The 16,368-nt window shown below is 50.6% G+C and overlaps 1 protein-coding gene and 1 long non-coding RNA gene across 4 annotated transcripts; one reads left to right on the forward strand and one right to left on the reverse strand.

Annotated features, from left to right (window-relative positions):
• Window positions 1-1,809: 1,809 nt before the first annotated feature.
• LOC144731540 (NADH dehydrogenase [ubiquinone] 1 alpha subcomplex assembly factor 2-like) lies at window positions 1,810-7,650 on the forward strand. 3 transcript variants are annotated; one of them, XM_078612666.1, is made up of 5 exons: window positions 1,810-1,873; window positions 3,031-3,150; window positions 4,266-4,355; window positions 5,229-5,269; window positions 6,547-7,650. In XM_078612666.1, the coding sequence occupies exons 2-5, from the start codon at window positions 3,036-3,038 to the stop codon at window positions 6,880-6,882; spliced, it is 582 nt and encodes a 193-aa protein (XP_078468792.1). In that variant the 5' UTR covers window positions 1,810-1,873; window positions 3,031-3,035; the 3' UTR covers window positions 6,883-7,650. The 3 variants fall into 3 exon arrangements, with proteins under 3 accessions (XP_078468792.1, XP_078468791.1, XP_078468790.1); XM_078612665.1 differs by having other exon boundaries at window positions 1,820-1,890; XM_078612664.1 differs by having other exon boundaries at window positions 1,823-2,078.
• A 3,297-nt stretch (window positions 7,651-10,947) lies between these two features.
• On the reverse strand, window positions 10,948-16,314 carry LOC144731538 (uncharacterized). The gene is made up of 5 exons (XR_013587964.1): window positions 16,017-16,314; window positions 14,425-14,505; window positions 13,944-14,103; window positions 13,490-13,648; window positions 10,948-13,267 (listed from the first exon to the last, which is right to left on the reverse strand). It is a non-coding gene; the product is annotated as an uncharacterized LOC144731538 (long non-coding RNA).
• Between the last annotated feature and the right edge of the window lie 54 nt (window positions 16,315-16,368).

Below are 16,368 nucleotides of genomic sequence, written 5' to 3' on the forward strand. Positions count from 1 at the left end.
CCCCCCCCCCCCTCCTCCCATTCCCCCCCTCCTCCCATTCCCCCCCCTCCTCCCATTCCCCCCCCCTCCCATTCCCCCCTCCCATTCCCCCCCCCCCCTCCCATTCCCCCCCCCTCCTCCCATTCCCCCCCCCCTCCCATTCCCCCCCCCCCTCCCATCCCCCCCTTCTTCCATTCCCCCCCCCTCCTCCCATTCCCCCCCCTCCTCCCATTCCCCCCCCCTCCTCCCATCCCCCCCCCCTCCTCCCATTCCCCCCCTCCTCCCATCCCCCCCCTCCTCCCATTCCCCCCTCCTCCCATTCCACCCCCTCCTCCCATTCCCCCCCTCCTCCCATTCCCCCCCCCTCCTCCCATTCCCCCCCCTCCCATTCCCCCATCCCATTCCCCCCCTCCTCCCATTCCCCCCCCTCCTCCCATTCCCCCCCCTCCCATTCCCCCCTCCCATTCCCCCCCCCCCTCCCATTCCCCCCCCCTCCTCCCATTCTCCCCCTCCTCCCATTCCCCCCCCTCCCATTCCCCCCCCCCCCTCCCATCCCCCCCTTCTTCCATTCCCCCCCCTCCTCCCATTCCCCCCCCTCCTCCCATTCCCCCCCCCTCCTCCCATCCCCCCCCCCCTCCTCCCATTCCCCCCCTCCTCCCATCCCCCCCCTCCTCCCATTCCCCCCTCCTCCCATTCCACCCCCTCTCCCATTCCCCCCCTCCTCCCATTCCCCCCCCCCCTCCTCCCATTCCCCCCCCTCCCATTCCCCCATCCCATTCCCCCCCTCCTCCCATTCCCCCCCTCCTCCCATTCCCCCCCCTCCTCCCATTCCCCGCCCCCTCCTCCCATTCCCCCCTCCTCCCATTCCCCCCCCCTCCTCCCATTCCCCCCCCCCCTCCTCCCATCCCCCCCCCCCTCCTCCCATCCCCCCCCCCTCCTCCCATTCCCCCCTCCTCCCATTCCCCCCCCTACTCCCATTCTCCCCCTCCTCCCATTCCCCCCCCCTCCTCCCATTCCCCCCCCCTCCTCCCATTCTCCCCCCTCCTCCCATTCCCCCCCCCCCTCCTCCCATTCCCCCCCCCCCCCTCCTCCCATTCCCCCCTCCTCCCATTCCCCCCTCCTCCCATTCCCCCCTCCTCCCATCCCCCCCCCTCCCATTTCCCCCCCCCTCCCATTCCCCCCCCTCCCATTCCCCCCCCCTCCTCCCATCTCCCCCCCTCCCCATTCCCCCCCCCCTCCTCCCATCCCCCCCCCTTCCTCCCACCCCCCCCCCTCCTCCTCCCATCCCCCCCCCATTTCCCCCTCCTCCCATTCCCCCACCCCCCTCCTCCCATTCCCCCACCCCCTCCTCCCATTCCCCCACCCCCCTCCTCCCATTCCCCCCCTCCTCCCATTCCCCCCCCCCAATCCTCTCATTCCCCCCTCCCATTCCCCCCCCACTCCCCCCCCACTCCTCCCATCCCCCCCCCCCTCCTCCCATTCCCCCCCCTCCTCCCATTCCCCCCCTCCTCCCATTCCCCCCCTCGTCCCATTCCCCCCCCCCTCCTCCCATTCCCCCACCCCCCTCCTCCCATTCCCCCACCCCCTCCTCCCATTCCCCCCCCTCCTCCCATTCCCCCCCCCACTCCTCCCATTCCCCCCCCCCATCCTCCCATTCCCCCCCCCCACTCCCCCCCCACTCCTCCCATTCCCCCCTCCTCCCATTCCCCCCCCCCTCCTCCCCCCCCTCCTCCCATTCCCCCCCTCCTCCCTCCCCCTCCTCCCCCCGCCTGTCCGTCACGCGCGTCGCGATTGGCTACCGCGGCCGCGCGCCTATACGGTCTATGAAATGCAATCGCGCCGCTTGTTGATCCCGTGCGCTGAGTGCGTTGTGGAGGTTGACGAGGCTCTCCGGGTTTGTTTATTGTCTTTGTGAGTCAATTAGTGGGGCAACGTAGGCGACGCGTAGTCAGTCGCCTGCGACGTTGATCGGCGTTACGGATTCGTGTTTTTGTTGTTGCTGAAGAATGTTGCGTTGGTGTTCTCTGTTTAAACGCCACGACATTTGAACGTGGTCTGAGTTTGGCTGAAAGGAGACGCGAACGCTCCCAGGCCTGACGGTATGATGGTGGCTGTAATGTTACATTGTTAGTAAAGCAATTATCATTATCATCACACGATAATAATTATAACAATGATTGAATGGATATTACTCGGCGCAGTGTTTAGCCTAGGGGAGCCCCTAATGGTAGCTTGCCCCTCAGCAGACGCGTGAATTATATACCTTGGGTATTGTATACCTTGTGTATGATGAATTGTATACCTTGGGTATTGTATACCTTGTGTTTGATGAATTGTATACCTTGGGTATTGTATACCATGTGCATTATGCAGTGTAATTATACCGTATTTGTCTAGAGTTCATATCACACGTTCTTAACCCACCGCATTTACCCACGGTTTGTTTTTGTGTCGAGGGCTATTGACTGATAACTAAACACGTTTGAATGTCACAGTCTGCAAGGTCACTGATGTCTGTGGCTCTCGGTTTGCTTTCGTGCGGTTTTTTACGCGCCTGGCATACAGGAGGTCGTGGGTTCGATCCCAACCCTGACGCCTGCTGCTGCTGTATATTTGGAGTTTGCGTGTCTCTCTCTCTCTCTCTCATCATCACCACGGTGGCTAGGAGATGTTAACTCCCTCGCCTGGTATGCAGGAGGTCGTGGGTTCGATCTCGACCCTGACGCCTGCTGCTGTATATTTGGAGTTTGCGTGTCTCTCGTCATCATCACCACGGTGGCTAGGAGATGCTAACTCCCTCAACTGGTATGCAGGAGGTCGTGGGTTCGATCCCGACCCTGACGCCTGCTGCTGCTGTATACAGTATTTGAAGCAGCGGTCGTCAACCAAAAATAACGAGAGGACATTTTTTGTTCAAATTCGGTCAAAGCAATGTTTGAATTCTCGGCTAAAACTTTACCGAAATGTTTGCGCGGGACCAAATTTTAGCGTGGCGATTAAAACGTCTGTTTATTCACACGGGGTGGTGTCTTTGTATCGGTGTTCCCGCAGCTGGGATGAGTCGGGTGGTGACGTTCCTGCGCAGCAAGCTGGGCATGCTGCGAGTGCACATTGGCACCGACTACCTGGGCAACAAGTATTACCTCGTGCCCGAGCAGCGCACGTGGACTGGTGGGTGCGACGCCGCAGTTAACACGGCACACACGCCTGGACAAATATCACAATATAGGACCACAGAGCATAAGAAATGGTTGGCATTGGTCCAGATAAATGCGACATCTGTCTTGCTGGGGTGGTGTTGTTGCCTTGGTGTGGTTGTTGTTTTGCCTCCTTGCCCAAGCTTTGCATTTGGTGTTGACAAATCGGCAGGAATGTGTGTACTTGTGCAGTTTGTGCGTATTTACGTTATTTACATTCGTACATTTTTTGGGACTTGCTTACCTTTTCTCTGTTTTGCACTCGTATCGTTTTGTTTTTGTACTGTTTGTTGTGGTAACTCGCTGAGCCACCCCTACTGGACATCTGTGAAAAAGGGCTTCATAGTTCGTCGCGATTCCTCCAGGATACATAAAGATTCTGATTTACTGCATCTGTGTCCAGAGAACTCCATTTCACCAAAATTTTACAAACTGGTCATTTGAAATCTTGTCATTTTTTATTTCTGTGAATGAGATCAAACTTAAATAGAAAAAAAACGACCTCTGACCTGATAATTTGTCTTTTATTGTGCAGCCGTTGTTGATCTGGCTGAAATTAAAACTCGCTACTCTTGAAGACCGAGCTTAACCATGGGCGACTAAAACCCAGATTGTCAACCTGGGATCTCGGTGGTGGCAGCTCATTGTCTGTTTAACACGTAGGCTTTCGCGACAATATTATTCGTATTGAAAAAATTTAGTACGACGTTTCGCTGGTTATTGCATCCAGCATCATCGGGCAATTCGCCAGTATGGCCAGAATGGCGAATTGCCCGATGATGCTGGATGTAATTACCAGCGAAACGTCGTACTAAAAAATTGCTAACGTTGTGGTATCACGCTTCAACACACCGGTGGGCTAAAGTAGTGAACTATTTGTCTTTTGTCAACGTGACACTTTTTTGCTGATTGGCCATGTCGGGTGGTGGAGGGTTACGACACATTTATAAATAACGCGATCTAACCCAAAAACTTTATTATGAGCTCATTGTCTCTTACACAGCCACAAAGTATGAGCCCTCTTAATCCACCCATTTGTTTTGTCGTCTTGTCCGCCACGCTTGCCGATCCCGTGTTGCCCCCGGGCAGGTCGCACTGTGCGTCCGCGCCGTTTGGTGGAGGCTTCGCAGTCCAGCACGGCCGACTACGATGGTGACAACATCCCCATGGAGTGGCAGGGTGGGTGAAGGACCTATCCACAAAGCACACCAACGTGCCTAACGTAAAAGCAACAGTGGTCATCCGGGCAGCGACATGGCCCAGCGGTAGCGTGCTCGCCGCTTGTTGCAGGGGTTCACGGTTCGAAACCGGCAGTACACCCTGGTTATTGCTGCGGTGTATTAACCGGACAAAAAAAACGCACCAAAACGCATCAATTACCCACAAATTACCCAGTTGGCATTACGGATATCAATCGTAGCCTCTACTGGCAGACTAGATGCGTCTGTGAAACACTGCCTTCGTGATAGCCCTGCACTATATGAATGGCATGAATACCAATTATAATAGATTATTACTAATATTATTATCACTGCATGGAGGGCATTCCCTTATGAACATTTATCGTGAGGGTACGCAACATAGCCGGGCATAATCCCCCCACATAACTCACATCGGTTGTTCATTCAGTAGCTCTGAATGCATCCATTGAACCTGCATCTAGAAAATCCAATCGTGTACCTCTACAGGCCTTGTGTCAATCCGAGCTTCAGCGTTGAACGGGACAACCCAGCCTGCAACTTGCAGACGTCTCGGAACGGAAAATGGTTAACTTCCTAGATCGGGTGCATTCTGGGTGACTTGGTCAAAGGCTACGTGGTTGACAGCAAGGGAGCATTGCAGCAAAATCCATTGCACCGCTGTGCTCTGTGCTTCCAACTCTCTATGCTCGCTGCCTTCACCATCCAGCACTGACCAGCATGGGTGAAGCGTGATCTGATAACTTGAATAACGTGTAGACTATCAGAGGAGCTGCTTCGTTCCTTGCGGCGGACATAACAGTCCCGTTGACGCTTGCCCAGTTGACGTCGATGGTTGTGTTTGTTCGTGCAGCGTGGATGCAGGGAAAGAGGGACGGTGCCCCGACCATGGAGGTGAGTGACAAGGCACAGTCTGGTCATGGAGCAGCACTGCACGGGGTGATGGGCGTTTTCACACTCTAATCCGGTGGAAAGATCCCGGCAATAGCAAAGACGACATTGGCCCCCGATGATTTCTAGATCCCAAATTGCTGACATTTCTTGACAGTCCAGCATTTGCAAAAGCGTCGTCTTGCTCAAACGAGCATTGCATTCGCAGTGATGGTTTTCATTGATGGTCCTTAGGCCTGTGGGTGGACATTCAACATTGGAATATAACTGAGAAATAGAAAAGGGAACACATGGATTGGAGAACATTCACAGGTCAATGATGTCATTTGGGCACACGAGCCTTCCCGTTTAACGAGTGAGATGTTCCAATCCAGCATGACGATTGCCGTCACCATGTATCTCTAACATTTCTCCACTGTATCCCACATTTTGGTTACCACTTCTTGCTGTACATTTTGCATTGTCTCTCTCGGTTTGTTCCAATGCATTGCCTGCTCAGTACAATGGTTTTTGAGCATCATGAGCCTCCAGGAAATGTGCTTTCGTGCCTCAATGATTTCGTGGATGTCAACGTTCAATTTTCCCAGTCCCCTGAAGAACGTTACATTGAGGTTTCACTTGATATGAAATCTGCGACAGAACACTGTAGTTATTCCCTCTGCAATGAACCTGAAGGTAGTTAATGGTTACATGTCGTAATGTGATTACATAGTCAAAAGGTGATAATAGGGGGTTACCTTTACCTGCATTTCAGCACTGTGGACTAGAGGTGTATGGTTATAGCCACTGATAGCAGCCGGGACTTGTGAATGAATGGGCCCCAGCCCCCTGTGAATGACCTGGGACTCGATGAAGAGCTTTGCCCCCCCCACCTCCATAGGATGCGCTGGGACACATTGGTGCTGTCCTGGTTGTTTCCCCCAGCTCTCCCTGGGGCTCGTTGTGCTGAGCCCCCTAGTTGCTTCGTTCTTGACCGTGCCGCAGTGTTACTCTCTTTATTTTCTCCAGTTTCGTTCTCGCCTCTGCCCTGACCACCACCGCCGCCACCACCCCCTTCTACCCTAATGTAGTTTTACTTTTGTTTATCACAATCGATTGCCTTTAGAGGCGAGATAACTTTAATTATTGTGAGTGAGCAGGCTGACACCACCATCAACGCACTACGTTTCAAAAACCCGGATCGATTAAAAGCGGCTGAAACCCAGAGCCGAGGCACTCGTAGACTCAGCGGCTCGCCATCTCTTGACACGGCCCGTGCGTTGTCGCCGCTGCACCTGCAGGAGGTGTCCCGCCGGGAGGCAACGAGCCACCTGGTGGCCGAGCGGGGCCGCCTGAGCGAGATCAAGGACGAGGAGGCCCAGCAGCGCGCCTACGAGGAGGGACTGGTGGCACGTGCGGCCACGCGAGCTCCGGGCCACGCCGCGCTGACCCACGGCATGCCGCTATGCCCGTCGCCCGAGCCCGGCGGCACCGCCGGCAAGTTCCATCCGGGATCGTGGCTCCCGGGTGAGGGGGCGGATACCGGCGGAGGGGGTTACGCGGCGACGGCAGGACGGGACGGCGGTGGCTTCCAGCCGGAAAGTTGGACGCCTGGACAAGAGGGCACGAAACAATGAGGCCTTGCCCATCGTAGATTCCTTTCCACCCGGTTATGTACAACCCAGCATTTCCAATTTTGGGAGTCGTGTAAAGGGTAAAACGGTTAAAGGTTGCAGCCGCTGTAATTGATTGCTTACGCCACTGCTGAATTTAAAACTTACAAACTAAACTAGTTTTATTTTAGCACGTAAGGCCCACTGAGCTAGTTTTTTTTTTTCAGAAGCCACAAATGATCGTGCAATGAAGTGGCCTGTTCCGTGCACATTTATAGCAGCCAAATACTCTAAATGCATGTTTCTAAATGTGGTGGGAAAAACTGGAGGACCCGGAGAAAAATCCACGCGACCACGGGTAGAACATGCAAAGTCCAAATATACAGGCGTCAGGGTCGGGATCGAACTGACGACCTGTATACCGGGCAAGGTAGTTAACACCTCGCCACCCTGGATGAAGGGCCTCGACTGGAGGCAGCTCAAGAGAGGCCCTCTTTCGGGTATGTTAGGCCTACTCTTCCACGCAGGCCAGACGTCTTGGAAAAGGTGGAAGTCTCTACACTATGCCTGGCCACGTTCGACCTTGACGATCGACTGTTATGTACGCATCCATACTGCTAGGTGGACAAAGGTGGTGGAATTTAATCAACTTGCCCATTGTTTGATCTGCTGCGCTGGGAGAACGAACTGGAAAAACAAATGTGGATTACAAGTCTCGCATGCTAACCGTTACACCGCGACACAGCATCGTTGCAGTCATGTAATGAGGGCAAATAAATAATTTATCCGGAAGTTATTTTGTCGGAAATTTGCACACCTCTGATTAGTGTGGTTGGCTACGTACGGTGCGAAAGAAGTTCTGCATACATACGTATTGGGGAATGGTCCTTGAATAAATAATTTAGACCTACTGGTCTAGAGTCACTTCAGTAAGCCTCTGTCACTCTTAACATAAAATTAGTGGCGCCATCATAATCTGCAAGGTGTTATAACTACTTGTCAAACATGCAATGTAAACAATTTATACATATTAGTCATATAACACCACACTACGGCATTCGATGCAAGTGGCCTTGGGAAGTACATCTCGGACGGAGGCCGAACCTAACAAACTGGAAGTCCAAGGAGAAAATCGGACCTGAGAACACATCCACCGCAGAGATGGAGCAGTGAAATCGGTTCATGTGGAGGTGGTTTCCGGATCGTTGGGCCGTGAGACTGGTGGGGTTGGAAAACTTAATTTTCTGAAAGCCTGATTGATACGGAGATGTATTGCTATTATCTCCGTTACTGATTAATGGCGCAAAACACCATTGGCTAGCAACAAACAGCACTATTAAAGTGTGCAATGGTAAAGCGTCAATACGTTCCTCGAACTGGGCAAGGTTATATGAGCGTGTGGGAAAGTAAACGATGTGAGGGATTATCCAAAGTGATTTGGTGTTCCCCCTTAACCCTGATGATCTTCACCGAGCTCAGTGTTGTCGGTGGTCCGACATAGCTTTGCGGGGAATCTACGTCATCGTTAATCTTGGCATTCGAGTGAAAGCGTCGTTGCTCAAACAAGCGTTGGGTGTTGCTCATCTCCATTGGTGGCTCCGAGGCGGTAGTAGCGACTCCACGTTCAGCTGGTGGGTGCCAGTATTGCACCCAAAGCGCAATCACTGTCGACTTGCCACAAAGAGGAGGGGTAGCTATTTTTTTTGTATCTATCCAAGATGGTTATGAGCGACGTCGACTTAAAATTTAAATTTGAATTAAGCCACCTGACTTGGAGGAGTACTTGCCCTGATAAAATGTCACGTGTAAAGTAAAAAAAGACACGTGTAAAGCAATGACATTTTATTAAAATAGCACATCACACTCCACTTTCATAAATATCAAATATACAAAATATACAACGGTTGAAACATTGTGAACCGCCTTTGTAAAACATTGTCAATGCTACAATTATTTTCTAGCATACTTTTTTTCTTATGGTTTTGTCTTTAAAACATGTTTTAAACACGATTAAAACAATCTCTTTACTCAATGCCATCGCAATGTTGAGCATCCTAAACCAGCGGCCCCCAACCTTTTTGGCACCAGGGACTGGTTTCATGGAAGACAATTTTTTCACGGACCGGGGTATGGGGGGGGGTCCATCATTGAGTCTTTCCCCCTTTTCAAAGAAGCTCTCCAGCGACGTTTGTTTTTTACTCATTGTGGCTAGGGGTTAGAGCTTGTGGGCTTACCAACACTTGGACTGAGACAAGTGCGGGAAAGAGGCGCTGACGGAAGTGGTAAATAAACTCATGGGCAGGCCACGCGCGGACTAAAATACGTGTCGGATTCTGAGTTCTCATAAGGAGCGCGCAACCAAATCCCTCGCATGCGCAGTTTACAGGAGGATTCGCGCTCCTGTGATAATCTAATGCCGCCGCTGATCTGACAGGAGATTGGAGCTCAGACGGCAATGCGAGCGATGGGGAGCGGCTGTCAATCAGAAGTTGCAAACGGGTTTTGATTCCTTACCCGTACCCGGCCGCATCAGGGTCGCAAACGGGTACCCGTACCCTACCCGTACCCGGCTGGGTACGGGTAGGGTATGGGTATTGGGTACCTGATTGCGACCTCTGGGATGAAGCCATGTTGCAGGCGCGGGTGGGTTGATTCTAGGAACTTGAATTGTGAGAAGAGACAAGACGTTGGGAAATGAGTGACAAACGGTGACTCACCAGTGACTCACGCTCTACCCGTACCTGTACCCGGCCGCACCAGGGTCGCAAACGGGTACCCGTACCCGGCCGAGTACGGGTAGCCGGGTAGGGTACGGGTATCGGGTACCCGGTTGCGACCTCTGCTGTCAATACAGATGAAGCTTCGCTCGTTCGCCCACCGCTCACCTCCTGAGTGCGGCCCGGTTCCTAACAGGCCGCGGACCTGTACCGGTCCGCGGCCCGGGGGTTGGGGAGCCCTGCCATAAACCGTTAACCAAATACCTGCTAGAATTAACACGAATGTAGATTTTTTGATTTAAAGCTTTCGTGACTGCAGGGATTCATATTCTTGGTTATTTAGGTAAAGTCACGTAGAAGGGAAATAATAAAATAATAATATTTCCCTTCTACGTGACTTTACCGAAAGAACCAAGAATACGAATGTAGATTGTTTAAGGCACCAGTGTCAGAGTTAATGCTATGAACACAACAATGGTAAGTTTTATGTTATGATTCTACTGCAATAAAATACACTTTTTGGATAAATAATGAATACTGACTTGCATTGGGATATTTTAGCAAATTCCATTCATAAGAGGCATGATTGAAACACAGGTTGGCTAGAAATGCAAATGCATAGAACGCGTTGGGACAATGTAGGCCTTCCATTGAAATCAATTGGACGCCTTGACCACAGCAAGAGATTCCCGCACCGTTCGCCACGGTTGTTGAATGTCCCAGTGACGACGATTATGATCTTTCCGCTCGATCCAAAACTTCCCGCCTGCTATACAAAAGGCCGGCGCGCCACCGAGTGAACTCAAAGTCAAACGACCGCAAACGACATCGCCGAACACCAAGCGCAAGCCTTGACTTTAAGCTTTCGTGACCGCGGGAATGTTGCGTGTTCTTTGGGTCTTTCGGTAAAGTCACGTAGATAGGTTCAAGGGAAATAATAAAAAAAACGACGACGTTTCGATCGCAATACAAGCGGTCGTCATCCTGAATACCAAGGGTCTGTCCATAAATGACGTCACGCGATTTTGGACGATTTTTTACCCCCCCCCCCCCCACCTCGTCACACGGCGTCACAAAAAGTCAGACACCCCCCCCCCTCAAATATGACGTCACAAAGCTCTGCCCCCCCCCCCCAATAAAACATGCTTCAAATCACTTTAAACTATTGTCATTGTAGTGCGTATTTAATGTGGCGCTGCACTCTGATGTTGTAGGAGAAAACATTAAAAAGTATATTTAATTAAATAGAAGGTGTTGTCTATATTTAAAGTTGCGCATTTTTATGTGACGTCACATTTCTCAAACCCCCCCCCCCCTCGTCACTTATCGTCACAAATGTCTGACCCCCACCCCCCCCCCCCAAGTGCGTGACGTCATTTATGGACGGCCCCCAAGCGCGACGTAAAGCAAACATCTGGGGCCACCAGCGTGTGAGACTACCCCGTGGCCTGTGGCGGTGGAACTTTGATGCAAACTTCCACCCCGTGGCCAGTGTCTTTGAGGTCACAGGGTTGCCAGCGCCATGGCTGTTCAGTAACGGCACGTTTAACTTGGGCAATACTCTGCAGCAATTTTGACTTGAGGCGATGTGGGCTTATTTTGAAATCGTCTCGGTTTACAAAGTCAATTGACGCGGATCCCTCGGGCGGGATTGAGAGCGGCTGCCCCGTTGGGGACGTTGGCCACTAATGCACTGCGCACAGGCAACCACCGCACCCACCACCCAGTTAGTTCCTGTACATCGCCTCTGGACACTTTGCATTTGGAGCCCGTGGAGTTGCACAGCATCAAACTTCGAATCCAGCTGTCGAGGCCTTTTCAAAATGCATATTCGTTACGGCTCTATTGATGTTCCAGAAAGTTGCACGTGGTTGGTTTTGGCAGCAGGAGCATGAGAAGTAGCTGCCTCCAATGCACCCGCAACAGTCAAAGAGTTCCCATGCCATGGCACGGCTCGTAAGTCTGAACGTTTGTTATCGCGCATACGAGTCCATCCCATCACGAAAGTGCACGAACCACACCTAGTAATCTCTTCGTAAAAACACTGTTAAGTTCCTTGCAAAACTGTCTCAGGCTCAAGGATAGATCGCGAACATCAGCCGGTAACTGGTTCTGGATCTTTAGGTCGGAGACCCAGAAGCTGCACTGGCCGCAACGAGCAAAGTTTGCACGCAGGTGACACGGCATCAGTTGGGGTTGCTTGAGGACAGTACACGTTGCTTAGCCGGATAGGATGGAGTGGAACGGTGCAGAACTCTTGTAGATACATCGGCATAGTTTGTCAACAATCGCATGTTTGACAGTGCTTGTAACTCTTCTCGTATCAAGGTCACTCACGATCGCATTACAAATTTTGCAGCTGAACTATCAGGCCGGCCACGGCATTCGACACTGGAGCGGACACAGATGCACAGAGGTGGGCGCAGTCGAAAATGCCGTTGCATTACTCCAGGCGGCGAACTCGTGGACGACCACACTGACTGTCTCAGCGGCCCGTGCGTCACGGACTGCACAATTGTCGATGCTGAGAGAAGCGCCGTCGGTTTGAGCGCCTGACGTGAGTGGCGAAGGTTGGCAAGGATGCCGGGACGCGTTACTTTATACGACACTGGGATGCCGCAGTCGTTCAGGTGAAAGGACTCTTGGTTGACCCTGGAGAGCTGATGGTAGGTTCCCGAGTGTGATGATTTCAGTCTTAGAGTTCAGTTTCAGATGGTGTGATGTCATCCAGCAGGCCCGCTCTCTTGGCCATCACTCCAGAAGAGGCCTTGATGTTTATTCCAGGAAGAGAGGATTACAGACTGCAGTGCTATCACCAGGCAGTAGCGGCAATACACATTCTCAAACTTCTTTGTGAATTTTTCTTTTTAGTTTTTCCATCCAAATTTGGGGGAATTCAGAATGGTCTAATAAAGTGCACTTGGACCCAGGGTTAGGCATGCGAGTGATAACTGTCTGATTCATAGTTGTTTGAACTAGCTGAACGTTGATGAAACTTTAGATCTGTGTGGGCCAGACGGAATGTATGCCAGCAGTTCACCTGACCAGTTTCTCTTACTCAAATATTCCTTGACTTCGTAAATTCTGTCCGTCCGCATTTTGCCCCAGCAATTGGTGGCCTGAGAGCAATGTGCTTTCACTCTGGAAGTAATACGTCGAAGGCCTTTCAAAAGATTGCTGATTGCTTCATTCTCTGCACAATTGCCAAACTTCCATTTTGCTTTGGGCATTTTCTCCGGGCGAGGTATGAATGTGCAACTCGTGAAGACTGTCACGCATCTAGAACACGGTGGGCACTCGTCGAGTTTCAGATTCAAGTCGTTGTGCTTGTAGGCCGTGGAGATCACCGTCGGAGGGAATTTTAAAATACCACTTGCATCTGGGTTGTTTTGGGCGAATGTGACAGCTTGGGCTACGAGTGGATGCCAGTTGAACAGGCAGTTGAGGGCCAACATTATTTCTGACGCTTCTTTTCCTGAACAGCTCAAGGAGGCGCCCCAGAAAGGCATTGGTGTGGCATTTAGAATGTCGTAGGCTTGCTCTTCATCACAGAAACAACTTTGTGATACTACAGTGGCAAAAAAAGGCAGTTTTGGCATCGTCGGGGAATAAGGCTTCAGAATTCTTTCAGCAAGGCCCTCCAGAGTCGTCTTGATGGCATCGCTGTTTCCAGGACCTTCAGCACGCACGACCTGTGTCCAAAACATTTTCAGAGTTGATGTTACCACAAGTTTAGTTTCAGAACAATGTACAACAAATAACCAGTTAGTGTTAGCTCAGAGGTGGAATATGTGTGAATGCTGCGATAGCCAAACTGTTTCGTGTTATCTTCTGAATCCCATTAACCTCGTGCTGCCAACAGCTCTACAGAACCTTTATCTTCACAGGAGAATTATATACAAAAACACACTCACCATCTCCAGCATAATCGAGTATGGTGTTGTTCTTGGCACGTGGGTTTTGAATGCATCTGGGTTTGCTGACGAGCTTCTGAATTTCTCAAGAATAGGCATCTCTTCAGGGTTGATGCGGGGTTTGTTGATTTGTCCAAGGAATAGAATTGAGTGCCGAACCTGCAAAACATACATGCGGTTTTACATTTTGCATTCATCTGTTGGTCGTGCGGGAGGGCGTGTGGCACAGTTTGGTGCCCGGCTATCGTAGAGTGCGGTCGTGTCGCTACAGTTCTCTGCGGTGACGTCTTTAAAAACGACGGCGCTACTACGCCTCTCTAAATAAAATTCACGCTGAGCCGCTTGCTGTGGATTTACCACACAGAGGACTTGACATAAGTTCGCCAACATTGCTTTAGTAAAGTGTATTAAATGCTTCTCAATTAGGAAAAAAGTGAAATATGTTGATGCTTACCTCGTCAAGGTACTTGTGAACATCACTGCCCTCGAGTTTTCCCTGTTGAATTGATTCTTTTCCATAGAGCGCCATCTCGACAAACAGGCCAGTGTAGGTCCGGCGGAAATACTCCTTAAAATCTTTTATAAAAACGAAAGCTCTTGTTTTCTTCGTCTCCCTGCAAAATGTATGAAATATAAACACCACATTAAACAACAACAAAAATGACATTCAAAAACTATTGATTTATTTTCGTATTTGGCAATTGTTGAAATATTGCATTACAATGTAACGCGGTTTGCTTTTGCGGACGTAAAAATAACATCTCGTACGAGATGATTGCTCCTTACTCCGGGTTGAGAATTCTTCCTCGTCGTGCAGATGATGCATCGGAAGAGAAAACGACGCTAACAACGTCACTAACAATGTCGACGATAAGAACGTCCACGCAGCATAACGCACGGGAGCGAACCATTTGATGCGGGTAGCATGCACTTACCGATTGGCCATTGTTGTTGTGTATATAATATAAAATAGTCTTTGGCTCCTTTGCTCCGTCTTCACATTTGCCAGCAGCCCTCTGAGTGTGCAAAACAAAAACGAGCGCGCAAGTTAGAACATTGGAGGGGGACCCCAAAACATTTGTAATTGTTCAGTAATCGATTAATTTCAAATGCATTCCGTGTTGTAAGTTCAAGAACCGGGCACCAAAAAACAACCAACTCTTAGACGCAGCCAGCCAATAATGTGGTCTTGACACACTTGAGCTTTTGCGATGATTGCAATGCATCACGACAGTTGTTTATTTTACATGCTCACAGCTGACAGTGCCACCAATGTTGTTAGTGTTCTTTAACTTTTGTCAACAAAGCAGTTTTGGGGTTTTCCCATTCTACTCGACGGTGATTGAGTGGACGAAAATTGTTGAACGTGACAATGACCAAGACAAAGATTCCCCGCATAGCCTTAACAGACTGTAGGGGCAAGTGCTGTTAGCGAGTAGCACCTATGCAGGCCAGCACGGCACGCGAGAGGGTGGGTGGCAAACACCACGCCCGGCCGCCTTTGTCTCCCTAGCGACGATGTTTACACACCGCACCAGATACTCATGTGAGGCTGAGTCGACTGGGACCCTCCACCCCACACCACCCACCCATAAGCCATGCCTCTGCCGAGAGCAAATGAACTCGTGTGCATGAAGACCCAGAGTAAGATTTCCTTATATGAAACAGCAATTTACTGAAGAGCAATAGTGGCAAATTGGATATGCGTGCATTTCCACATCACGGATTGTCGGGCTGGGAAGTTACGATCACTTCACGCCAACATTTAATAACCGAGGAGCCGACTACATTTTTTTCTTGACATCTTTAGTTGACTTCGACGACAAGAATTGCTGGAATAAATCCACGGACTTTAACCACGAGCCCACACGGCTCTCATCACCGCTCGCCAACTCGGTTGGTGCTGTATATCGACCTGCCCTGTTTAATCAGTATTATTATTCTTTCTCTATTTGAAGTTTTCGTGACTGCAAGAATCCATACTCTTTGGTTTTATTCGGTAAAGTCACGTAGGTAAAAACATGAAAAATGAAAAAAAAATGAAAAAATACATTTCGTTTTTATTTTCTTTATTCTACGAAGACATTTCTCAACTGGTGCTACGCAGTTTGAACAGTCCATCTTAAGTCTTTTCACCGCCGGTGTTTATAAAACAAGCACCGCCTTGTCAGAAGCCAACAGGGGGGGGGGGGGTGGTGAATGCTCTTTGGAGCGACTGGGCCTTGCCGTGGTAACGTGGAATGCACACCTTCAGACCGATCGCGGACATGGACGCATTGCTCATCAAAAAAAAGTGGACCCTGACTTTAGCAAGAACAATGACAGATACAATATGTGCACTTGCCAGCGAAGCTCGACGGTATATTTACTCGGGAATTCATTATTAAACACGCTAACGATCAATCGCGTTTTCAAACAAGACACTCCGTGTGCGAATCATAACACGCTACTCAAAACCACCATTCAATTTGACATCCTGAACAAATACACAAACACACATCGAGTTCCATTCATTGAAGCATCCTACCTTGTTTGAGTATATTGCATCCAAAGGTACTGCTGAAGTTGCTTGCAACGAAAGACGTCTAACATACGAGGAAATGATTGCCAATGACTTAGCCAACCCTCGGTGCTTCGTGTATATATAATGTGTGTGTGGGGTGGGGTAGCTGGCCTCAGGCAGGTGCTGGTGGGGAACCCATCGGAGTGCTTTCGGCTTTCGCAGAAGTGACGGCGAAGGAGTCATGACGTCCGTGCTTTCGTTTTTGACGGCTTCGTGCGTTTCGCGTTTGGACGCGACTCAATTGTCCAACAGAGGGCGCCCAGCAAGCAATACAATCAGCGTCGTCGTGCTCACGGAATTTCCCCGCTTGCTGCAA

The sequence above is a fragment of the Lampetra planeri genome, chromosome 39 (genome assembly GCF_965212315.1).
Source record: "Lampetra planeri chromosome 39, kcLamPlan1.2.h2, whole genome shotgun sequence".
Classification (NCBI taxonomy): Eukaryota; Metazoa; Chordata; class Hyperoartia; order Petromyzontiformes; family Petromyzontidae; genus Lampetra; species Lampetra planeri.

What these genes read in the sequence shown, in the direction of transcription:
- LOC144731540 (XM_078612666.1), top strand. Translation starts at nt 3,036, where the DNA reads ATGAGTCGGGTGGTGACGTTCCTGCGCAGCAAGCTGGGCATGCTGCGA. An exon ending in CGAGCAGCGCACGTGGACTG is followed by an intron (nt 3,151 to 4,265) that starts GTGGGTGCGACG and finishes GCCCCCGGGCAG; the next exon opens with GTCGCACTGTGCGTCCGCGC. An exon ending in ACGGTGCCCCGACCATGGAG is followed by an intron (nt 5,270 to 6,546) that starts GTGAGTGACAAG and finishes CTGCACCTGCAG; the next exon opens with GAGGTGTCCCGCCGGGAGGC.